The 26857-nt window shown below is 40.2% G+C and overlaps 1 protein-coding gene across 1 annotated transcript; it reads left to right on the top strand.

The window, feature by feature from the left end:
• The first annotated feature begins 801 nt into the window (after positions 1–801).
• LOC140679605 (uncharacterized) lies at positions 802–15933 on the top strand. The gene is made up of 2 exons (XM_072915271.1): positions 802–832; positions 13663–15933. The coding sequence occupies exons 1-2, from the start codon at positions 802–804 to the stop codon at positions 15078–15080; spliced, it is 1449 nt and encodes a 482-aa protein (XP_072771372.1). The 3' UTR covers positions 15081–15933.
• The last annotated feature ends 10924 nt before the right edge of the window (positions 15934–26857 follow it).

Here is a 26857-nt window from a genome sequence, read left to right as displayed (position 1 = left end):
TGAAGAATGTAAAGAAAGAGCCGCCATGATTGTTAGCTTGAAGAAGGCAGTGGAGTTCACATCAGAGGAGATGAAAGAATGCAAAAGTCTAATTTACAAACCGGAAGAGCAAAAACAAACGCTTGTTTAAAAAAATAATGATTTGAAAGAAGAGATTTAAAGTTAAAAGTTAAAGTAGCAATGATTGTCTCACACACTCTAGGTGTGGTGAAATGTGTCCTCTGCATTTGACCCATCACCCTTGTTCACCCCCTGGGAGGTGAGGGGAGCAGTGGGCAGCAGCGGTGCCGCGCCCGGGAATCATTTTGGTGATTTAACCCCCAATTCCAACCGTTGATGCTGAGTGCCAAGCAGGAAGGTAACGGGTCCCATTTTTATAGTCTTTAGTATGACTCTGCCGGGGTTTGAACTCACGACCTACCGGTCTCAGGGCGGACACGCTAACCACTAGGCCACTAAGATTTGGGGAAGAGTAAGAGATGTGCTTTTTTGATTGATTGATTGAAACTTTTATTAGTAGATTGCACAGTGAAGTACATATTCCGTACAATTGACCACTAAATGGTAACACCCCAATAAGTTTTTCAACTTGTTTAAGTCGGGGTCCACTTAAATTGATTCATGATACAGATATATACTATCATCATAATACAGTCATCACACAAGATAATCATCAGGGTGTATACATTGAATTATTTACATTATTTACAATCCGGGGTGTGGGATGTGGAGGGGGGGGTTTGGGGGGTAGGTTTGGTTGATATCAACACTTCAGTCATCAACAATTGCATCATCTGAGGAATGGACATTGGAACCGTGCAGGTCTCACTTGGTAGGATATGTACAGCAAGTAGTGGACATAGAGAGAGAGATCAGAAAGTATAAGAAAAAGTGTCGACATTTGATTGTTTACATTTGATTATTTACAATCCGGGGAGGTGGGATGTGGAAGGAAGGGTGTTAGTTTAGGGTTGTAGTTGCCTGGAGGTGTTCTTTTAGTGCAGTTTTGAAGGAGGATAGAGATGCCCTTTCTTTTACACCTGTTGGGAGTGCATTCCACATTGATGTGGCATAGAAAGAGAATAAGTTAATGGGGAACATTATCACCAGACCTATGTAAGCGTCAACATATACCTTGATGTTGCAGAAAAAAGACCATATTTTTTTTTAACCGATTTCCAAACTCTAAATGGGTGAATTTTGGCAAATTAAACGCCTTTCTATTATTCGCTCTCGGAGCGATGACGTCACAATGTGACGTCACATCAGGAAGCAATCCGCCATTTTCTCACTTTCGTCGGTATGTTGTCGGAGGGTGTAACAACACGAACAGGGACGAATTCAAGTTGCACCAGTGGCCCAAAGATGCGAAAGTGGCAAAAAATTGGACAAAATTTGCTGAAAATACGAGGGTGTGGGGAAAGCCGACGAAATGGTCAGTCGTTTGTTCCGTACACTTTACCGACGAAAGCTATGCTACGACAGAGATGGCAAGAATGTGTGGATATCCTGCGACACTCAAAGCAGATGCTGACATCAACTCCAAAACTGGACAGATCAGCTTTCAGGAAAAGAGAGCAGATGAGGGTATGTCTACAGAATATATTAATTGATGAAAACTTTATTCATTACTCGCGGTTTTACATAAATTATTATACATAAACTGTGTTTACCAATAATTTAGCTTAAAAACATTTATTTTTTTCAATCATTCGAGTACATTCGGGTAGTCTTGTGTAATGCAGTATTTTGTGTCTATTTAGGTATGGTTAACCTGAGTGCTGAAATCGTGGAAAAATATATGTTCTTAGCGCGCCTGAAATGGGCTGTCTGCACTCTCAAAGTGCATGTTGTTGCCAAATGTATTTCATATGCTGTAAACCTAGTTCATAGTTGTTAGTTTCCTTTAATGCCAAACAAACACATACCAATCGTTGGTTAGAAGGCGATCGCCGAATTCGTCCTCGCTTTCTCCCGTGTCGCTGGCTGTCGTGTCGTTTTCGTCGGTTTCGTTTGCATACGGTTCAAACCGATATGGCTCAATAGCTTCAGTTTCTTCTTCAATTTTGTTTTCGCTACCTGCCTCCACACTACAACCATCCGTTTCAATACATGCGTAATCTGTTGAATTGCTTAAGCCGCTGAAATCCGAGTCTGAATCCGAGCTAATGTCGCTATAGCTTGCTGTTCTTTCCGCCATGTTTGTTTGTGTTGGCATCACTATGTGACGTCACAGGAAAATGGACGGGTGTATATAACGATGGTTAAAATCAGGCACTTTGAAGCTTTTTTAGGGATATTGCGTGATGGGTAAAATTTTGAAAAAAACTTCGAAGAATAAAATAAGCCACTGGGAACTGATTTTTAATGGTTTTAACCCTTCTGAAATTGTGATAATGTTCCCCTTTAAGAACTTTGTTAGATCGGAATCTGGGTTTAACGAGGTTAGTGGAGCTCCCCCTGGTGTTGTGGTTATGGCGGTCATTTACGTTAAGGAAGTAGTTTGACATGTACTTCGGTATCAGGGAGGTGTAGCGGATGTTATAGACTAGGCTCAGTGCAAGTTGTTTTACTCTGTCCTCCACCCTGAGCCAGCCCACTTTGGAGAAGTGGGTAGGAGTGAGGTGTGATCTGGGGTGGAGGTCTAGAAGTAATCTGACCAGCTTGTTCTGGGATGTTTGGAGTTTAGATTTGAGGGTTTTGGAGGTGCGAGGGTACCAGGAGGTGCATGCGTAATCGAAAAAGGGTTGAACGAGAGTTCCCGCTAGAATCCTCATGGTGCTTTTGTTGACCAGAGAGAAGATTCTGTAGAGAAATCTCGTTCGTTGGTTGACCTTTTTGATTACTTTGGTTGCCATTTTATCACAGGAAAGATTAGCCTCTAGAATGGAACCTAGGTAGGTGACCTCATCTTTCCTGGTGATAACAATGTCACCCACTTTTATAGTGAAGTCATTGACTTTCTTAAGGTTGATGTGGGACCCAAACAGGATGGATTCAGTTTTACTCAAGTGTATGGATAGCTTGTTGTCAGCGAGCCAGGTGCATATTCTACAGAGTTCAGCACTGAGGATTTTCTCCACCTGTGACTTGTCCTTGTCTGATACCAGCAGGGCCGAGTCATCCGCAAACAAAAACAATTCACAGTCGCATGCTGATGACATGTCGTTTATGTATATTAGGAACAGTAAAGGCCCCAATATACTGCCTTGGGGGACTCCACATCTTACTGAGAGGGGGGGGGGGGACACGGTGCCTTTCACCTCTACCACCTGTTTCCTCCCCTCCAAGTAAGATTGCATCCAGCTCGATGAGGTTTTATCAAATCCGATTGCTCTGAGCGTATCCAACAGAATAGCGTGGTTAACTGTGTCAAAGGCCTTCTGAAGGTCCAGCATGACCATGCCGCAGTATTTGCCCGCGTCCACCTCATGTTTGATGTGGTCGCTCAGATAGAGAAGGCATGTGTCAGTGGAGTGGTTAGTTCTGAAGCCGGATTGGAATTTGTACATGAGTTTATTGGTGGCAAGGTAACTATCGACCTGTTCATAAACTATTTTGTCCATTACTTTCGAAATGGAACTGAGAATAGAAACAGGTCGGTAGTTGCCAGGTTCCAATTTGCTTCCTTTTTTAAAGAGGGGATTTACTCTTGCTATCTTGAAATCTTTTGGTACTTGGCCTTGTAAAATTGATAGGTTTATTATGTGCGTGATGATTGGAGCAATGATGGCAGCAGAGTCCCTGAGGAATCTGGAGGGGATATTGTCAAGGCCGGTGGCCTTGTTTGGGTGGAGCGCGCTCAATTTTTTAAGCACCTCATCCGCTGATACCATTTCTAATTTGAAATTGTTGTTGGATACTCCTAGCTTTCTGTAGAAGGTTTTAATGTGTTCTACACCAAAGCGACCAGAGTGGTGGGACAGCTTGTTGACTAGAGTTGTGGCTATGCTGGTGAAAAAGGTGATAAGTCTGCTTGCTACCTCCATTTTGTCTGTAATGAGGGAGTCACCCTCCTTGATGTTGATGGTGGTGAGTCTGTTTTTTAGTTCCTGGCTGCAACCAGGAAGCTGATTGTTGAGGATTTTCCAGAGCTCATGTGGCTTATTTGTGTTTTCCTCTATTTTGTCGGTAATGTAATGTAATGTAATGTAATGTAGTGCAGTGTGTGAAAAGAATCAATCAATCAATCAAAGTGTATTTTTATAGCCCTAAATCACAAGTGTCTCAAAGAGCTGCACAAGCCACAACAACATCCTCAGCTCAGATCCCACATCAGGGCAAGGAAAAACTCAACCCAATGGGATGACAATGAGAAACCTTGGAGGGGACCGCAGATGTGGGGAATAATGTGAGAGTCTAGTCCATAGTGGATCTAACATAATAGTGTGAGAGTCCAGTCCATAGTGGATCTAACATAATAGTGTGAGAGTCCAGTCCATAGTGGATTTAACATAATAGTGTGAGAGTCTAGTCCATAGTGGATCTAACATAATAGTGAGAGTCCAGTCCATAGTGGATCAAACATAATAGTGTGAGAGTCCAGTCCATAGTGGATCTAACATAATAGTGTGAGAGTCCAGTCCATAGTGGATCTAACATAATAGTGTGAGAGTCTAGTCCATAGTGGATCTAACATAATAGTGTGAGAGTTCATTCCATAGTGGATCTAACATAATAGTGTGAGAGTCCAGTCCATAGTGGATCTAACATAATAGTGTGAGAGTCTAGTCCATAGTGGATCTAACATAATAGTGAGAGTCCAGTCCATAGTGGATCAAACATAATAGTGTGAGAGTCCAGTCCATAGTGGATCTAACATAATATTGTGGGAGTCCACTCCATAGTGGATCTAACATAGTAGTGTGAGAGTCCAGTCCATAGTGGATCTACTTAATAGTGTGAGAGTCCAGTCTATAGTGGATCTAGTTTATAGTGTGAGAGTCCAGTCCATAGTGGATCTAACATAATATTGTGAGAGTCCAGTCCATAGTGGATCTAACATAATAGTGTGAGAGTCCAGTCCATAGTGGATCTAACATAATAGTGTGAGAGTCCAGTCCATAGTGGATCTAACATAATAGTGTGAGAGTCCAGTCCATAGTGGATCTAACATAATATTGTGAGAGTCCACTCCATAGTGGATCTAACATAGTAGTGTGAGAGTCCAGTCCATAGTGGATCTAGTTAATAGTGTGAGAGTCCAGTCTATAGTGGATCTAGTTAATAGTGTGAGAGTCCAGTCCATAGTGGATCTAACATAATATTGTGAGAGTCCAGTCCATAGTGCATCTAACATAATAGTGTGAGAGTCCAGTCCATAGTGGATCTAACATAATAGTGTGAGAGTCCAGTCCATAGTGGATCTAACATAATATTGTGAGAGTCCACTCCATAGTGGATCTAACATAGTAGTGTGAGAGTCCAGTCCATAGTGGATCTAGTTAATAGTGTGAGAGTCCAGTCCATAGTGGATTTAACAAACTAGTGAGAGTCCAGTCCATAGTGGATCTAACATAATAGTCTGAGAGTCCAGTCCATAGTGGATCTAACATAATATTGTGAGAGTCCAGTCCATAGTGGATCTAACATAGTTGTGTGAGAGTCCAGTCCATAGTGGATCTAGTTTATAGTGTGAGAGTCCAGTCTATAGTGGATCTAGTTAATAGTGTGAGAGTCCAGTCCATAGTGGATCTAACATAATATTTTGAGAGTCCAGTCCATAGTGGATCTAACATAATAGTGTGAGAGTCCAGTCCATAGTGGATCTAACATAATATTGTGAGAGTCCAGTCCATAGTGGATCTAACATAGTTGTGTGAGAGTCCAGTCCATAGTGGATCTAGTTAATAGTGTGAGAGTCCAGTCTATAGTGGATCTAGTTAATAGTGTGAGAGTCCAGTCCATAGTGGATCTAACATAATATTTTGAGAGTCCAGTCCATAGTGGATCTAACATAATAGTGTGAGAGTCCAGTCCATAGTGGATCTAACATAATAGTGTGAGAGTCCAGTCCGTAGTGGATCTAACATAATATTGTGAGAGTCCACTCCATAGTGGATCTAACATAGTAGTGTGAGAGTCCAGTCCATAGTGGATCTAGTTAATAGTGTGAGAGTCCAGTCCATAGTGGATTTAACAAACTAGTGAGAGTCCAGTCCATAGTGGATCTAACATAATAGTCTGAGAGTCCAGTCCATAGTGGATCTAACATAATATTGTGAGAGTCCAATCCATAGTGGATCTAACATAGTTGTGTGAGAGTCCAGTCCATAGTGGATCTAGTTTATAGTGTGAGAGTCCAGTCTATAGTGGATCTAGTTAATAGTGTGAGAGTCCAGTCCATAGTGGATCTAACATAATATTTTGAGAGTCCAGTCCATAGTGGATCTAACATAATAGTGTGAGAGTCCAGTCCATAGTGGATCTAACATAATATTGTGAGAGTCCAGTCCATAGTGGATCTAACATAGTTGTGTGAGAGTCCAGTCCATAGTGGATCTAGTTAATAGTGTGAGAGTCCAGTCTATAGTGGATCTAGTTAATAGTGTGAGAGTCCAGTCCATAGTGGATCTAACATAATATTTTGAGAGTCCAGTCCATAGTGGATCTAACATAATAGTGTGAGAGTCCAGTCCATAGTGTATCTAGTTAATAGTGTGAGAGTCCAGTCTATAGTGGATCTAACATACCGGTAATATTGTGAGAGTCCAGTCCATAGTGCATCTAACATAATAGTGTGAGAGTCCAGTCCATAGTGGATCTAACATAATAGTGTGAGAGTCCAGTCCATAGTGGATCTAACATAATAGTGTGAGAGTCCAGTCCATTGTGGATCTAACATAATAGTGTGAGAGTCCAGTCCATAGTGGATCTAACATAATATTGTGAGAGTCCACTCCATAGTGGATCTAACATAGTTGTGTGAGAGTCCAGTCCATTGTGGATCTAACATAATAGTGTGAGAGTCCAGTCCATAGTGGATCTAACATAATATTGTGAGAGTCCACTCCATAGTGGATCTAACATAGTTGTGTGAGAGTCCAGTCCATAGTGGGGCCAGCAGGAGATCATTTTGAGCGGAGACAGGTCAGCAGCGCAGAGACGTCACCAACTGATGCAAAGATGAGTGGTCCACCCCGGGTCCCGACTTTGGACAGCTAGCGGCCTCGTCTGTGGTCACCGAATCTGTGCCCCCCTCTCCACGAAAGAGAGGGGGGCAGAGCAGAAAAGAAACGGCAGATCAACTGGTCTAAAAAGGGGGTCTATTTAAAGGCTAGAGTATACAAATGAGTTTTAAGATGGGACTTAAATGCTTCTACTGAGGTAGACTGGACCACATGTCTACATCAACCTGCAGAGGATTGGAGGTAATAAAGAACAAGAATAATTTTGATCGGGAAGTTCTCCACAAGTGTCACAGTTCATAAAATCTAAGAAAATCACCAAAGCAAATTTAAATATTTAGAATGTTTGTTTTGTCTGTTTTTACAGAGGACAATCTATTTTTGGATCCTTGTTAGAGACCTACAATATTCACCAAAAGGCAAAAATGCCAATGTACATTTCTACAAGCAACTCATTCTTGAGATGTGGATACTTCTTTCTTGATAACATCACGGAACTACTTCCTTTTGTTCCAGAGAGTTTGTTGAAAACTGAATCATACAAAAAAATAAATCTGTAAATCCAAATACTGCTGTGCAATGTGGACAAAATGTATGTTAGAATAAATAGTAACTTATATTAGTAAGGTTGTGCAATATAAATGTTATACAATATAAATTATTTAAAGGGCACCTATTATGCAAAACCAACTTTTCTTACCTATTGGTACTTTTTTTTGTATATTTGAGATTTGCATAAGTCCCCAAAATGTAAAATCAAACCATGAAGGCATTGCAGAGATATTTGTAAAACAATCTCTCCTTCCTTCATGAATACTTCTTCCAAACGAGCCTTTGGGAATTCGCCCAGAATGTGACGCCATTGGTATACATTTACCCAGAGTGCTTTGCCGGAAATCTGCCATTGTAGTCCAACCTTGTGGTCAATAAGTTCCTTCTTTTTCTTCATCATCTTGTTATTGGGCAAACTGATTGATTGATTGATTGATTGATTGATTGATTGATTGATTTCTATTTCAATTGACCGTATAGTTCTAACTCATATCTGTCAATAGACTCCATATGGAAGCGCTAAAAAGTACAACATGGCTTGAAAACGATCTGTAAAACATAATCTATGCAACATTTTGAACAAAAAAACACCATTGCATGTTATGTAGACCACAAGAAAGTGTTTTAAATGTAGAAAAAAATCATAACATGAGCCCTTTAAATTCAACTGACGATAGAGGTTTTAATACTGCTGTGATAATGCATGTTGAAATGGATTTGTTAACAACTAATGCGCACTAAAAAGAAACCTATTTGTACGCATAAAGTAATGTAAAATAACAAACTTATTTGTCTTGTTAGCACTACTCATGGTGTTTCTCTGTGTGCACCTCCATTGCTGGGTTGCACATCGGAATATCACGATGATTGGTATTGATGATTGAACCACAGTAAAACTACGACAATTACTTTTACCATTCTAATCAAAATGATCGTAAAACTCTGATTGATAAGCACACTTCGATAAACCCTCAAACCGGTGATACTGCTCATTTACTGGAAAAGCAAGCCTGCGTGCTAACCACTAGCTAGCTTTAATGCTAACATGAATACAAGACACATTAACGTCTTTCCCCATCACAAACATAACCCAATTTAAACTTTTTTAAACACTTAACTGTCTGAACAACTAAGATTTTCAGTAGATTGAGTATATCAGTAGATTCAGTATATATGCTGTTGAGCCTACAAGAGATTTATTCATCTAGTTTATTAATACTACTCAGGATATTTTCTGGATGCTAACAAATATCACCAAAGACGCTATAATGTGGTCATCCGTGTTGAATTAAGCACTTTGCTTTCCTGCACAACAACAACAAGCTTTTAATTTCTGTTATAAAAATAAAAAATACAGTGGATTTGACCAGCAATTTCAATATTTATCACTCAGACGTGAGTTTATTTGCACAACCACGTCTGCGTATTTCTTGTCTTTTCTTTACTTTTAGTTCTGCTCTCAAACACTGGTAATATATATATATATATATATATATATATATATATATATATATATATATATATATATATATATATATATATCCATCCATCCATCCATTTTCTACCGCTTATTCCCTTTGGGGTCGCGGGGGGCGCTGGAGCCTATCTCAGCTACAATCGGGCGGAAGGCGGGGTACACCCTGGACAAGTCGCCATCTCATCGCAGGGCCAACACAGATAGACAAACAACATTCACACTCACATCCACACACTAGGGCCAATTTAGTGTTGCCAATCAACTTATCCCCAGGTGCATGTCTTTGGAGGTGGGAGGAAGCCGGAGTACCCGGAGGGAACCCACGCAGTCACGGGGAGAACATGCAAACTCCACACAGAAAGATCCCGAGCCCGGGATTGAACCCAAGACTACTCAGGACCTTCGTATTGTGAGGCAGATGCACTAACCCCTCTTCCACCGTGAAGCCCTATATATATATATATATATATATATATATATATATACATACATACTTGACTTTCAGTGAATTCTAGCTATATATATATATATATTTTATTATATACATATATATATATATATATATACTCACACTATTATGTTTGATATATATATACATATATATATATATATATATATATATATATGTATAAAATAAAATAAATATATATATATATATATATATATATATATATATAGCTAGAATTCACTGAAAGTCAAGTATTTCATATATATATATATATATATATATATATATATATATATATATATATATATATATATATATATATATATATATATATATGAAATATTTGACTTGATGAATTCTAGCTGTAAATATACTCCTCCCCTCTTAGCAACGCCCCCCCCCACCCCCCACACCCCACCTCCCGAAATCAGAGGTCTCAAGGTTGGCAAGTATGATTCTAGAACAGTGGTTCTTAACCTTATTGGAGGTACCGAACCCCACCAATTTCATATGCGCATTCACCGAACCATTTAGTGAAAAAAATAAATAAATAAAAAATTCAAATTCATGACTAAGTTATATGTTTTTTTTACTGGTGCACAAAATTAACCGTGCATGAACATCTCCTTGTTCAAAGAACAAAACCAACACGTGAACTCACAACACATTACACATCTGCAAATCAGATGGAAAATTAGAGGGAACATTGTTTGGGGGTATCCATAATACGCCGATAGGGAGAAGTTTTTATTTACACGATGAGTTGGGTGTCTCTTGACCTCCGCGGCGGAGGCTCCGCTGAACCACTGAGGCCGACTCACCGAACCCCTAGGGTTCGATCGAACCCAGGTTAAAGGGGAACATCATCACAATTTCAGAATTGTTAAAACCATTAAAAATCAGTTCCCAGTGGCTTATTATATTTTTCGAAGTTTTTTTCAAAATTTTACCCATCACGCAATATCCCTAAAAAAAGCTTCAAAGTGCCTGATTTTAACCACCTGTCCATTTTCCTGTGACGTCACATAGTGAAGCCAACACAAACAAACATGGCGGATAGAACAGCAAGCTATAGCGACATTAGCTCGGATTCAGACTCGGATTTCAGCGGCTTAAGCGATTCAACAGATTACGCATGTATTGAAACGGATGGTTGTAGTGTGGAGGCAGGTAGCGAAAACGAAATTGGAGAAGAAACTGAAGCTATTGAGCCATATCGGTTTGAACCGTATGCAATCGAAACCGACGAAAACGACACGACAGCCAGCGACACGGGAGAAAGCGAGGACGAATTCGGCGATCGCCTTCTAACCAACGATTGGTATGTGTTTGTTTGGCATTAAAGGAAACTAACAACTATGAACTAGGTTTACAGCATATGAAATACATTTGGCAACAACATGCACTTTGAGAGTGCAGACAGCCCAATTTTCATCAATTAATATATTCTGTAGACATACCCTCATCCGCTCTCTTTTCCTGAAAGCTGATCTGTCCAGTTTTGGAGTTGATGTCAGCAGGCCAGGGAAGCTAAGGTCGATATTCTTCTCTTGATCATCTTCGGTGGCATAAGGGACGGTGTGAGCCAAGACATCCAGGGGGCTTAGCTCGCTTGTCTGCGGGAACAAACTGCCGCCATTGCTTGCCGTGCTACCGAGGTCCTTTGTCCCTGAATTGCTCACACACTCCGGCAGATTCAATGGGGGTCTGGCGGCAGATTTCTTTGACTTTATCGTTGGAAATGCATCTGCTTTGAGTGTCGCAGGATATCCACACATTCTTGCCATCTCTGTCGTAGCATAGCTTTCGTCGGTAAAGTGTGCGGAACAAATGTCCAATTTCTTGCCACTTTCGCATCTTTGGGCCACTGGTGCAAATTGAATCCGTCCCTGTTCGTGTTGTTACACCCTCCGACAACACACCGACGAGGCATGATGTCTCCAAGGTACGGAAAACAGTCGAAAAAAACGCAAAATAACAGAGCTGATTTGACTCGGTGTTTGTAATGTGTTTGAGAAAATGGCGGATTGCTCATCGCTCCGAGAGCGAATAATAGAAAGGCGTTTAATTTGCCAAAATTCACCCATTTAGAGTTCGGAAATTGGTTAAAAAAATATATGGTCTTTTTTCTGCAACATCAAGGTATATATTGACGCTTACAAAGGTCTGGTGATAATGTTCCCCTTTAACTAGGACACACACATCTATACCTTTGGCCATTATCAAGCAAATCATTTCCAGGAGCAATCTCACCCTCTGAGAAGCCTCCATTTTACTCATGTTTTTCAATGGTGTAAAAATGCGTAGAATAAAGGTTACATTTGAACATTTCTGTCAACGAAGATTTGCGTCAGCCTGATTTTGATAGTAGGCTAATATAGCTAATATAGACACATCATTACCTACTCAGTGGCCTAGTGGTTAGAGTGTCCGCCCTGAGATCGGTAGGTTGTGAGTTCAAACCCCGGCCGAGTCATACCAAAGACTATGAAAATGAGAGCCATTACCTCCCTGCTTGGCACTCAGCATCAAGGGTTGGAATTGGGGGTTAAATCACCAAAAATGATTCCCGGGCGCGGCTCCCCTCACCTCCCAGGGGGTGAACAAGGGTGATGGGTCAAATGCAGAGAATAATTTCGCCACACCTCGTGTGTGTGTGTGTGACAATCATTGGTACTTTGACTTTGATCATGTGTAGCATTCATTATAACATAATTTTTTGCGGCTCCAGACAGATTTTTCTGTATTTTTCTTTCAGTATTGCTCTTTTAACACTTGGGGTTGCCGACCCCTGGTTTAGAAGGAGGGTCAGTGTCGAGATGGGGTCTTTTCAGTAGAGGAAAAATAACCACTGTTTTGAATGCTAAGGTAACAGTAAATTGATAATATTTAGCACTGATATTCTTAATATCGCACACAGCTCCTTGATGAGTTTCTCAGAAAGCGAGTCGAGTATACAAGATGTTTGTTTTGTCCCATTAGCGAGCCGCAAGAGTTTTTCTAGCGTTACCTGTTGAAAATGACAGAGATTTAGGGACATGGTGTCTTTAATCTCTTTTCTACTAAGCTTAATTTTCTTCATAAAGAAGTGCATGAAATCGTCAACTGAGTGGGTGGAGCCACTGGGAAAAGACCCTTGTTGGGTTAGCGATGCTATTGTGTTAAGCAAATATTTAGGATCATTTTAATTGAGATGGATAAGATTTGAGTTGTAATTCGTTTTGTCTAAAGCAATAGTGTGTTTATAAGTTATTAAACTATCACTCCATGCTGAATGCAAAACCTCTAGTTTGGTTGCATGCCAGTTGCGTTCTTGCTTCCTACGTGATTATTTAAGAGCTCTGATTTCTTCCATAAACCAGGGAGTTCGTCTCTAGGGACCCTTCTTAGTTTTTAAAAGTGCTGTATTATCAATGGCGTTGTGTAGAGCATCATTAAAGTCGTTTGGTAAGGCTATCGTTGTAGCCCACCTAATTGGGGAACGATGCCATTACCAAGGGCAGTAGGCCAGAGAGTCGTGTTTGTAGCAGCAATAATGTTACGGCTGCTAAAGGATTGGCTATTCTCAAAACGTCGACAATGGGTCACAACTTCAAATTTCATAAGTGAGTACCAAAACTTTAGAAGTGGTGACACCCCGGAGAAGAACCAAATCTATCGTATTACAGTTGCGATGCGTGGCTTCATGTATTATTTGTGTAAGACCACATCTATCAGTTATACTCTTGAGCGCTATAACTAGAAAGTTTAACGGGGTATACATATGGATATTAAAATTGCCCATGATAGCTATATTATCTGCATGATTCAGCAACGAACTCTGCAAATTCGCTGATAAAGTCTGAATAAGGCCCAGGAGTACACAGAGTACTTGAATCCCTACTTTTAACTGGTAACTTATCTGGTAACAGACATTTCCGCCCTATTTGATCTGAGTTAATGTAGGTTTACAGCTGGCTGAAATTAATCGATCATTATCATTTGATCGCCCAGCCCTATGAACAAAACAAAGATTATGCATCGTAATGTAACACATTGAACTTATTTGTTTTCCTCAGACGTCCAGCAGCTGATTGGTCATCCAGAAGAACTTCCGCCTCAGCTGCAGGCGGGGAGCTCTACTTTGAAGCAGGAAGATTCACAACCACCTCACATTAAAAAGGAAGAGGAGGAACTCTGGATCACTCAGGAGGGAGAGTGTTTTCTGGGGCCGGAGAAAGCTGATCTCCCCAAGTTGCCACCGGCTGTTCTCTCTATGAAGACTGAAGAAGATGAAGAGAAACCACAAGTAGACAACCTCTTAGCTCCACTACCAGATAGTGAGGCTGAAGACGAGGTTGAAGTAACTTTGAGCAGCGATACAGACTGTGAAGGTGATATGAGGACTCACACTGACAACAAACACTCTGAATGCTCTGAAAAGAAGAAATGTAAAACAACTTTGAGCTCTTTAGGAGAAAAAACATTCAAATCTTCAGTTTGTCGCACAAGCTTTTCTTATAATGGCTGTTTGACTCAACATGAGAGAACAAAATTAGGGGAAAAAACATTTATTTGTTCAGTTTGTGGTAAAAGCTTTCCACACCAGACCAGTTTGACTCAACACATAAGAATGCACACAGGAGAAAGACCATTTGATTGTTCAGTTTGTGGTAAAAACTTTTCTCACAAGACTAATTTGAATAATCACATGAGAACACACACAGGCGAAAAAATATTTGATTGTTCAGTTTGCGGTAAAAGCTTTTCTCAAAATAGCTCTTTGACGCGACACATGACAACACACACTGGAGAAAAAACATTTCATTGTTCAGTTTGTAGTAAAAGCTTTTCCTACAAGACCAGTTTGACTCAACATATAAGAACACACACAGGAGAAAGACCATTTGATTGTTCAGTTTGTGGTAAAAACTTTTCTCACAAGACCAGTTTGAATAATCACATGAGGACGCACACAGGCGAAAGACCGTGCAATTGTTTGGTTTGTGGTAAAAGCTTTTCTCAAAATAGCTCTTTGATGCGACACATGACAACACACACTGGAGAAAAAACATTTCATTGTTCAGTTTGTGGCAAAAGCTTTTCTTATAAGGGCGGTTTGACTGACCACATGAGAACACACACAGGAGAAAAACCATGCAGGTGTTCAGTGTGCTGTAAACGTTTTTCTCATAGGAGCACTTTGGCTCAACACATGAAAACACACACAGGAGAAAAAACATTTTATTGTTCAGTTTGTGGTCAATGGTTTTCTCAAAAAGGCAGTCTAGGTGACCACATGAGAACACACACTGGAGAGAAACCGTTTAGTTGCTCAGTCTGTTGGAAAAGCTTTTCTAACAAACAGTGTTTGACTAGACACAAATTTAAACACACGGGAGAAAAACCATTGAGTTGTTCAGCTTGTGGCAAAAGCTATACTCAAAGGAGACATTTGTGTCGCCACACAAGGACTCACAGTAGAGAAAACATCTAGTTGTTCTGTCCTCAAAGTAACACGATGTCCAATCTCCTGAGAACACACATTTAATTGCCTTGGGTGTATCCACTTGACCTTACACCCAGCTCATTATTAAATATGTGACACCCAGAAGGGCGGCATTTTGCCTTTTTCGTAGAAAAATGCCCTATGATTGTGTTGTTTCAGGCTGGTCGAACTATTCACATAGCAAAAAGGATACAATTATCTTTAGAGTTCCCCGAGAGGAAATAAAGAAGGGCGAAAGATGGCAAGATTTTACGAAACGACGACAAGAAACGCGCAAGTTTGCAGTTAACAGTTGGTTTGATATACTTGTACAGTTTAGTATGTTCCATTTAAGTATTATTATGATTTTGGTTGAGTTTTAACTTGTTTATTATAACGCACTTGTTTGTAAACCACCAACTTGACAAGTCCAAATAAAAGAAAGCAAATGTGAGCAAAACATAAAAGAGTTAAGTTCTTACTAAAGGCAGCAATCATAAATGAGGATTGCAGCACGTAAACAATGTTGACATCTATAGTTAGATTTTTATTAAAGGGGAACATTATCACCAGACCTATGTAAGCGTCAATATATACCTTGATGTTGCAGAAAAAAGACCATATATTTTTTTAACCGATTTCCAAACTCTAAATGGGTGAATTTTGGCGAATTAAACGCCTTTCTAATATTCGCTCTCGAAGCGATGACGTCACAACGGGAAGCAATCCGCCATTTTCTCAAACACCGAGTCAAATCAGCTCTGTTATTTTCCGTTTTTTTCGACTGTTTTCCGTACCTTGGAGACATCATGCCTCGTCGGTGTGTTGTCGGAGGGTGTAACAACACGAACAGGGACGGATTCAAGTTGCACCAGTGGCCCAAAGATGCGAAAGTGGCAAGAAATTGGACGTTTGTTCCGCACACTTTACCGACGAAAGCTATGCTACGACAGAGATGGCAAGAATGTGTGGATATCCTGCGACACTCAAAGCAGATGCATTTCCAACGATAAACTCAAAGAAATCTGCCGCCAGACCCCCATTGAATCTGCCAGAGTGTGTGAGCAATTTAGGGACAAAGGACCTCGGTAGCACGGCAAGAAATGGCGGCAGTTTGTTCCCGCAGACGAGCGAGCTAAACCCCCTATCGACCCTAGCTTCCCTGGCCTTCTGACATCAACTCCAAAACTGGACAGATCAGCTTTCAGGAAAAGAGTGCGGATGAGGGTATGTCTACAGAATATATTAATTGATGAAAACTGGGCTGTCTGCACTCTCAAAGTGCATGTTGTTGCCAAATGTATTTCATATGCTGTAAACCTAGTTCATAGTTGTTAGTTTCCTTTAATGCCAAACAAACACATACCAATCGTTGGTTAGAAGGCGATCGCCGAATTCGTCCTCGCTTTCTCCCGTGTCGCTGGCTGTCGTGTCGTTTTCGTTGGTTTCGCTTGCATACGGTTCAAACCGATATGGCTCAATAGCTTCAGTTTCTTCTTCAATTTCGTTTTCGCTACCTGCCTCCACACTACAACCATCCGTTTCAATACATGCGTAATCTGTTGAATCGCTTAAACCGCTGAAATCCGAGTCTGAATCCGAGCTAATGTCGCTCTAGCTTGCTGTTCTTTCCGCCATGTTTGTTTGTGTTGGCATCACTATGTGACGTCACAGGAAAATGGACGGGTGTTTATAACGATGGTTAAAATCAGGCACTTTGAAGCTTTTTTTTAGGGATATTGCGTGATGGGTAAAATTTTGAAAAAAACTTCGAAAAATATAATAAGCCACTGGGAACTGATTTTTAATGGTTTTAACCCTTCTGAAATTGGGATAATGTTCCCCTTTAAGGTTTGCAAAGGTATATAATGTAAATATTTAGATAGTATAAATATTGTTTTTTGTTGTTGTTTACAGCTCACACTATACACAGCAAGGTGTAAATTATGTGACATAAACATTCATCAGTAACACAAGCAATTTATTTGAGATTAGATTACAGCGTATGTTGTATTATGGAGAAACTAATGTAATTTGTTTTAATATGAAAACAATGACATTAAAAGTTTTTAAATAGCATACATTTGTCTTGTTTTTTTACTGGGGTAAGAAAAATGGTGTAAAGTATAATGAGCAGTGTTGGCACTAACGCGTTACAAAGTAACGCGTTACTGTAACGCCGTTGGTTTCGGCGGTAACTAGTAATCTAACGCGTTATTTTTTTTAATTCAGTAATTTAGTTACCGTTACTACATGATGCGTTACTGCGTTATTTTACGTTACTTTTGATGTAGTATCGGCTAGAAACAGAAGCGCTGCGGTGTCGCGTTCTTCTGAATCTTCCTCTGTCACAAGCCGGAGAGAAGAAAAGAGGCGCGGTCTATGTGTGTGTGGGTGTGGGTGTGGGGAAAAAAAGTTGTTGGCACGTTCAGTCCACACACAGCGTGGTCATGGCGAGCGGAGTAACGGAGGAGCTAGAACGCCCCCGCCATTGAATCGGTGTGTTTATAAGTGCAGACTCGGTTGTGCAAAACGAGGGTTTTAAACACATGCTGAACGTGCTTGAACCACGTTACGACATCCCGTCGCGCACCCACTTCAGCAATAAGATTGTGCCAGATCTTTATGAGCAGGAGAAGAAAAAAGTTGTGGATGAACTATCCCGAGCATCAGCTGTTGCGCTCATGACAGACGGCTGGACGTCCAGCGGAACTATAAGCGCTCACTTCATCACAGCAGACTGGGAGGTGAGAAGACACGCCCCCTCTACAAGAGTCACCTTGCGCAGGTACTGACACAAGCAGTGGAGGAATGGAAGATAAAGATATCCCAGTCACACGTGATAATGCCAAAAATCAAATAATTACAGAGAATGAGGCAGGACTGGGACCACAGATAGGTGGCTTTGCACATGTAGTGAATTTGGCATCACAGAAGGGAATCTCAGTCAATAGGATGGAGCGCCTCTTTGGGAGGATCAGGAAGGTTTCTTACTTCCACCCAAGCACAACAGCTGCTCATGTGCTTAAGACAAAGCAAGAAATGCTAAAGCTGCCTGCTCATACATGATGTCCCAACGAGGTGGAACTCCACTTATGATATGTTGGAGCAGCAGGCAGCTATATACTCTGCATTGACCCACAACACCCTGAAGACAAATGTCACCCTGTCTGATGATGATGTGAGAGTGGCAGATGAGGTCCTCCAGGTGCTTAAAAGTGTTCCATCTCTACTGAGCACTGAAACTTCACCATCTGTGTCAATGATCCTGCCACTGAAAACAAGGATTCTACAATCCATGGCTCCAAGTGTGGAAGACAGCAGCATCACTCCAGATGTCAGGCTTTATGTTTCAAGGAAGATGATGTGCCTTCTTATGTTGCACTTTAACTTGTTTTTTTATTAATGGTCATTGGTCCAAGTTTAAAGAAAGGAGGAATGCCTTTTTATGTTGCACTGTTTTTCATTCATTATGTTAAAAGGAAAATAAAAATGTATGTCAAGTTGATCAACAGATTGTATTATTCTCCAGTGCAATAACAGTACTGAAATGAAGGCAAAAAGGGCATTAATGGGAGCTTTAAAAAAAAAAAAGAAGAAAAAAATAAGTAACTAAATAGTTACTTTTCACAGTAACGCATTACTTTTTGGTGTAAGTAACTGAGTTAGTAACTGAGTTACTTTTGAAATAAAGTAACTAGTAACTGTAACTAGTTACTGGTTTTCAGTAACTAACCCAACACTGATAATGAGTATCGTATCAAATCAAAAAAGATCTGCAATTACCAATCAGCACTTGGCGTATGAATAGGAGTAGTAGAAGAGGAAGAGCATGGACTTGAAGGGGCTGACGTTTGGCGCATGCGATCAGGCAAATCCGGGAAGCAAAAAGACTCATGGTGGCGATTGGAGGAGGTTTTTCCAAGCTTAATGATAGCTAGAAGAAAGTTCTTGGATCATAAATGTGATAATCAAAACATCAGTAACACTCTGAGTTTAGATATAGAACTTGCCCCGCAAAAACTGTTATGTTCTGCAGAAACTTTCCCTCATATTAACTTTAAAAAGATTTAGACTGAACATAACAAATTTTTCAATAAAAACAAGGTTAATAACTACTCATCAAAATGACTCAGAAGTTCTGCTTTTGTAACTCACTCCTATCCAAATTCACACAGGATGTTTCTCCAGCATGCATCTTGAAAAAGAAAACATTAATTTTTTTTTTTAAATGTCATATCTCCCAATTGTTCTGGGCGGAACTTTCTGTTGTACTGTTTAGTATTCATAATAATACACTTTTTGATTTTAAAGAACAAATGTTTGTCTACAAAGTATTTTTCTTGTCCTGCTGTTCAACTTTTATGTCTACTAAGACATTTCCATATTCACACATCCAGAGTAATGTCATGTAAACCAAATATTTGTTTATTTTTTATTCTGAAATTTAAAAAAAATTCAACTCAATAATATTGACAAAGGTTTTATATATGGTTTATATGTGAGATATATATATATATATATATATATATATATATATATGTATGTTGTATATTTTTTGCTGTTCACGTAGTATTTGGTAGTTAAAGGCCTACTGAAACCCACTACTACCGACCACGCAGTCTGATAGTTTATATATCAATGATAAAATCTTAACATTGCAACACATGCCAATACGGCCGGGTTAGCTTACTAAAGTGCAATTTTAAATTTTGCGCGAAATATCCTGCTGAAAACGTCTCGGTATGATAACGTCAGCGCGTGACGTCACGGATTTTAGAGGACATTTTGAGACAGCATGGTGGCCAGCTATTAAGTCGTCTGTTTTCATCGCAAAATTCCACAGTATTCTGGACATCTGTGTTGGTGAATCTTTTTGCAATTTGTTCAATGAACAATGGAGACAGCAAAGAAGAAAGCTGTAGGTGGGAAGCGGTGTATTGCGGCAGGTGTTGTGCCGGATAACGCACCCCCGCCGTAAAATGCACCCCCTGACTGTTGTGCCGGATAACACAGCCGGTGTTTCATTGTTTACATTCCCGAAAGATGACAGTCAAGCTTTACCATTGGCCTGTGGAGAACTGGGACAACAGAGACTCTTACCAGGAGGACTTTGAGTTGGATACGCAGACGCAGTACCGTGAGTACGCATGCAGCTGCGGCTTCCAAACATTTGATCGCTTGCCCATACGTGCGTGCCGCTATGTTCATGTCACGTACGTAACTTTGGGGAAATATATGTGCTGTATGAACTTTGGGGAGGTGAACGGTACTTTGGGCTGTGGGATTGAGTGTGTTGTGCAGGTGTTTGAGTTGTATTGGCGGGTTATATGGACGGGAGGGGGGAGGTGTTTGTTATGCGGGATTAATTTGTGGCATATTAAATATAAGCCTGGTTGTGTTGTGGCTAATAGAGTATATATATGTCTTGTGTTTATTTACTGTTTTAGTCATTCCCAGCTGAATATCAGGTCCCACCCGCCTCTCACAGCATCTTCCCTATCTGAATCGCTCCCACTGCCCTCTAGTCCTTCACTCTCACTTTCCTCATCCACAAATCTTTCATCCTCGCTCAAATTAATGGGGAAATCGTCACTTTCTCTGTCCGAATCGCTCTCGCTCCTGGTGGCCATGATTGTAAACAATGTGCGGATGTGAGGAGCTCCACAACCTGTGACGTCACGTGCATATCGTCTGCTGCTTCCGGTACAGGCAAGGCTTTTTTATCACCGACCAAAAGTTGCAAACTTTATCGTCGATGTTCTCTACTAAATCCTTTCAGCAAAAATATGGCAATATCGCGAAATGATCAAGTATGACACATAGAATGGACCTGCTATCCCCGTTTAAATAAGAAAATCGCATTTCAGTAGGCCTTTAATCAGTTTATTCTTCCTCCATTTCCTCTCTGCTATCCTGCAATTTCATTTGTTGCTGCACGTAGTTCTTCATCGTGACACTAGGGAGCGCACCAGTACAGCAGCATCCAGGGTTGTGTGACGGAAACAAAATCCAATCATATTCATTTTGGCTTGTCGATGGGTGGGACAAGTTGGAAGTATATCCAATCCCAGTTAGTTAAGAGGAGAAAGAACCAATCAGATGTTTTTACTTGTGAGACGAGGGGTTTGGTTTCTTAGCGCCGAAACAAAAATGTATGGAGTTAGCATGTTCCACATGGTCATATGTGTACATCTGGGAGAAAGTGACACTTTTTTTGTGACACTATATGATGCCATCAGCAGGCGAGTCATTGTGACATCAGGATCTACACAACTGTAAGCTAAAGCTGTATTTGCTGCTTCCATAAACAAAGTATGACCAAAGCATGTATCCTAACTTCGTTTCACAACATGCATCACCGCTTTTTCAGAGTCGTAGCATAATAAAATAGAAACAGTTCCTAAAAGGTATACAGTATATTGGCATTTACCTGCGCAGGGAAAAAAAAATACTAACTACATCATTCCTGACCATAAAATCATGCTACTTTTGTGTTAAACAAATGCTTTGCAGGTAGTCTAAATGAAGGTCCTTACAAAAGGAGAACTGAACCCGTTTTGGAATTTTGCCTATCGTTCACATTCCTTATGAGAAACAAAAACACACGTCTTTTTTAAAAATAATTTTAAAGGGGAACATTATCACAATTCCAGAATGGTTAAAACCATTAAAAATCAGTTCCCAGTGGATTATTATATTTTTCGAAGTTTTTTTCAAAATTTTACCCATCACGCAATATCCCTAAAAAAAAGCTTCAAAGTGCCTGATTTTAACCATCGTTATATACACCCGTCCATTTTCCTGTGACGTCACATAGTGAAGCCAACACAAACAAACATGGCGGAAAGAACAGCAAGCTATAGCGACATTAGCTCGGATTCAGACTCGGATTTCAGCGGCTTAAGCGATTCAACAGATTACGCATGTATTGAAACGGATGGTTGTAGTGTGGAGGCAGGTAGCGAAAACGAAATTGAAGAAGAAACTGAAGCTATTGAGCCATATCGGTTTGAACCGTATGCAAGCGAAACCCACGAAAACGACACGACAGCCAGCGACACGGGAGAAAGCGAGGACGAATTCGGCGATCGCCTTCTAACCAACGATTGGTATGTGTTTGTTTGGCATTAAAGGAAACTAACAACTATGAACTAGGTTTACAGCATATGAAATACATTTGGCAACAACATGCACTTTGAGAGTGCAGACAGCCCAGTTTTCATCAATTAATATATTCTGTAGACATACCCTCATCCGCACTCTTTTCCTGAAAGCTGATCTGTCCAGTTTTGGAGTTGATGTCAGCAGGCCAGGGAAGCTAGGGTCGATAGGGGGTTTAGCTCGCTCGTCTGCGGGAACAAACTGCCGCCATTGCTTGCCGTGCTACCGAGGACCTTTGTCCCTGAATTGCTCACACACTCCGGCAGATTCAATGGGGGTCTGGCGGCAGATTTCTTTGACTTTATCGTTGGAAATGCATCTGCTTTGAGTGTCGCAGGATATCCACACATTCTTGCCATCTCTGTCGTAGCATAGCTTTCGTCGGTAAAGTGTGCGGAACGAACGTCCAATTTCTTGCCACTTTCGCATCTTTGGGCCACTGGTGCAACTTGAATCCGTCCCTGTTCGTGTTGTTACACCCTCCGACAACACACCGACGAGGCATGATGTCTCCAAGGTACGGAAAACAGTCGGAAAAAACGGAAAATAACAGAGCTGATTTGACTCGGTGTTTGAGAAAATGGCGGATTGCTTCCCGATGTGCCGCCACGTTGTGACGTCATCGCTCCGAGAGCGAATATTAGAAAGGCGTTTAATTCGCCAAAATTCACCCATTTAGAGTTCGGAAATAGATTTAAAAAATATATGGTCTTTTTTCTGCAACATAAAGGTATATATTGACGCTTACATTGGTCTGGTGATAATGTTCCCCTTTAAAGATCATTTAAAAAAACGCTTGCAAGAGGCTGCTAATGGGAGTCACCATTGTAGCCTTCAAAGCCTTCGAAAATAACTTCAAAACCCTCATTAACTGTCAGAATAATTGTATCTAAGTTATCACAAAACTTTGTGGTTCCATGAGTTCCCGGCGAGCATACAAAAGCTGTCTTTGATCTTACCAAGCAAAAGGCTTGTAAAACTCCACTGTGTAGGATGGGAAGCGGCATGAAGGTGTCTGTTTCTTTGATCTATTGTGATCCACAGGAAGATCTTGTCTTGACCCGAGATCTACAAAGTGGAGAGGAAGCAGGACCTAACGCAAGCTCCAGGCATCTTTTTTTTTAAATGTTTTGTGACCAAGGGCGACGGCTGTTTTCGACCCCCTCTCTCCTTACAAACAGCTGTTGCTATGTAATTAGGGAATATCCAAATAAAAGAGGAGGCATGGACCTTTTTCGTCAGAGCGTGGTGGAAGACTGTACAAAGAGTACAGTCCAGACGTTTCTCCTCATTGAGCTAAATTGAATCCTGTCTCTGTTTAATTCCTTGCTTCTTGTCTGTTTAATAGATGTCATCGGTGTTTGAACCTGACATCAACATTTTTATACACACAAATATAATGTAGTAACAGACACGTTCATAACACTATGTAATATGTACAATATTTACCGTATTTTGGTCATTTTATGCAATACCGGAACTTATAAAGCAATGCACTTCTGACTGGCGGCAACAAATGTGTGTTTCTACTTCCGGAAACAAACGTGAGTGTGTTCTAATCATGGCAGACTTGGTAACAGACAATGAAGATGGCTACTTTTGGACAGGTGAGGATTCACAACCTTATCTTTTTGAAGCTGAATGTACGGAGGTTATAGAAACGAGCACAAATGGATGGTGAAATGTTGGAGCGGACGGAAGCCGAGAGAGTTTGGTCTGCGTGTTTTTGCGGTGCAAATGTGGTACTTTGAGCCAAGCTACGTCGACATAAATGGAGTGCTTACCCAAAATCAACTGGAAACGTCCCCGGTCAGCTGGACCAAACAGACAACTGTCAATCGAGTAAGTAACTATAATACTTTTCATGATGCATGGAGCACATCACCGTACACTCTAGCTGTGTACAAACAAAACATGAAATTGTCATGACTTGGTCCTGGGGTTTAATTTTTCTCGAAGGCAATGGAAAGTTGGCTCGGGCGAGACGGGAATGAAGGTACATTTTTATTTAAATACTATAAATACAAAACAAGGAAGTAAACAAAAGGCGCGCACAATGGCGGAGAACAAACTATGAAACCAAACACTTGCACAAAGGCAAAAACTATGAACAACAAAAAACACTAACTGTGGCAATAATAAACAAAACTTACTTGGCATGGACAAAAAGGAGCAGCGTGAACGATGGCCATGAAAAAAGAGTCAGAAATGTGCAGAGCATAAATGTGGGGATGTCACCAGAAAGACAAACTGAAAAACAATGAACTTAAATACTACAGACATGATTAACGAAAACAGGTGCGTGACTCAAAACGTGAAACAGGTGCGTGACGTGACAGGTGAAAACTAATGGGTTGCTATGGTGACAAACAAGAGTGCACAATGAGTCCAAACGTGGAACAGGTGAAACTAATGGGTAATCATGGAAACAAGACAAGGGAGTGAAAAGCCAGAAACTAAAAAGTCCAATAACTAAACAAAACATGACTAAGACAAAACATGATTACACAGACATGACAGAAATAATACTGTAATATGATTGTTGATGTTTTTCAGCCTGTACAGATTGGTGTCCTATCACCTTGTGTTGTGCATTACAAACTCAACACAGCACTACACTTTTTTGTTTGTTTCTTTTTTTAGATTTTAGGATGAACTGCCCCTTTTAGTAAGAGGGAAATGATTCATCCGCACTGTCGGAGTGGTCACAGAGCCATTGTTCAGCTTCAAGCAAATAAATTGGAGGTTGAAAAAGTTTGTTCTCCTGATAATATTCAATGCCGCCCCCCGTAAATGTTTTCTAATCGAGATTAAATGAGGCTTGTTGTTGTTTTCCATTTTGGTTTCATAGCAACGTATTCCATGTGCTCTTCGTTTTACTTACACCTTTATGTTAAATGCTACATCTTTACCTGTGGACTATATCTTGAGCCAGGACAATAAAATACCCACTATACCACAAGTGTCAAACTCAAGGCCCGGGGGCCATATCTGGCCCGCCACCTCATTTTATGTGGCCCGCAAAGGCCGGGAATTACCATGCGTCTATTTGTCTCTAAATGTAGTCAACTTTCTATTTTGACAGAAAAAAAATACATGTACTGTATGCAATTTCATATTTTAAACTTAATCTAATACTGCAACAAATATTATATTATCGCACATTCCAAACATCAAAATAGGTACTTAAATATCTGCTTGACTCATGATTTTGAAGCAACTTATCCATCAAGTTTTACAATGTAAAAATTATTTTTTCGGTAAAAATCTGGTAGCTCAGTTGCCAGAATTTTACCGTAAAAACACAAAATAAAAAAATGTTTAATATTGTTTTTCCATTTACAGTAATACACCGTAAAAACAACGACCATAGATTTTACAGTAAAACAGTGGTACTGTTTTTCCATTTACATTTTCAGTATACATTGTAAAAAATATTGTCCGTTTTATGGTAAAATTTCGGCAGCTAAACTTTACTCTAAATTCAACATGTTTTTCTTACAGTGTATGTAAAAATATCTAGCAATAAATATTTGTGTAATGAAGCAATTTAAAATGTATATATTATTCACTGTTACAAGTGGCCCTCTGAGGGCAGCCATAAGCCTATGTGGCCCCCAATGAAAACGAGTTTGACACCCCTGCACTATACCTATTTGTTGAGTGGTTAATTGAATGTGCATTTGCAATCAGACTTGTTCCAATTTAGTGAAATGAGAATTTCAGGCACCGTCAAGAACACTGAAAAAACCCAACAATGAATGTGGTATTGGGCCCCACACCGATACTCTTTTCAGGGGGCCCAGAATTTCTAGCAACGGACCGTCCATTCATAAGTAGAAATGCGTTAACTGGATGAGGCAATTCCTGAAGGAATTGTGTGTGAATGCTCCGATGCTGAAGTTGAACTGAAATGCTGACCGAATGTAGTATGAATGTGAGAATAGTTTGAATGTTGGAAAAACTGAGTTAGGTTTGGAACTTGGGAAAGTGTTAGTTGGATGAGTGGGATGTGTTGAAAGTGGAATGGTTTGAATGGGTTGACAAATGTGCGAGTTGTGGAAGTTTAAAAAATGGACAATTCATTTTAAATGGGGAACATGTCCCTGAAAACTGGGAATTCTTGGAAATCCGGGATTTTGTTTCTTTTATTGTTGAAAAAGAGCACACAATTTTGAACAGGCTTAATATTTTGGAGTTGGAACGATTTGAATCGGATGAAAAATGTGGGAATTGTGGCACTTTGAAAAATGTCCCATTCATTTCAATGGGAATTTCATGGAAATTTGGGAAAAGCGAGATTTTTTTTTGAAAATGTTAAAACACTTGGATGTTCTGAATGAGTTGAAATGGTTGGTGTTGGAATTTTTCTAATCGGTCGAGAAATGTTGAAGTAGTAACATTTTTAAATGAGAAATGGTACTATGGAATTCCAGTAATTTCTGGGAATTTTTACAGTTCAAAAACAACTTTGTTTTTTGTCCTGATTAAGAAGAATGTTTGGACGGTGGAACGGTTAGAGTGGGTGGGAAAATGTGGAAGGAGTAGTCGACAGAAAAAAAGAGTCAAAAAAGGGTTTCAAAAAACGGGACTTCTGGGAATTCCTGGAATTTTTTTTGAAG

This window comes from Nerophis lumbriciformis, linkage group LG20 (assembly GCF_033978685.3).
Source record: "Nerophis lumbriciformis linkage group LG20, RoL_Nlum_v2.1, whole genome shotgun sequence".
NCBI lineage: Eukaryota > Metazoa > Chordata > Actinopteri > Syngnathiformes > Syngnathidae > Nerophis > Nerophis lumbriciformis.
Note: the sequence above shows the minus strand (reverse complement) of the source record. Positions and strands in the feature narration are given on the sequence as shown.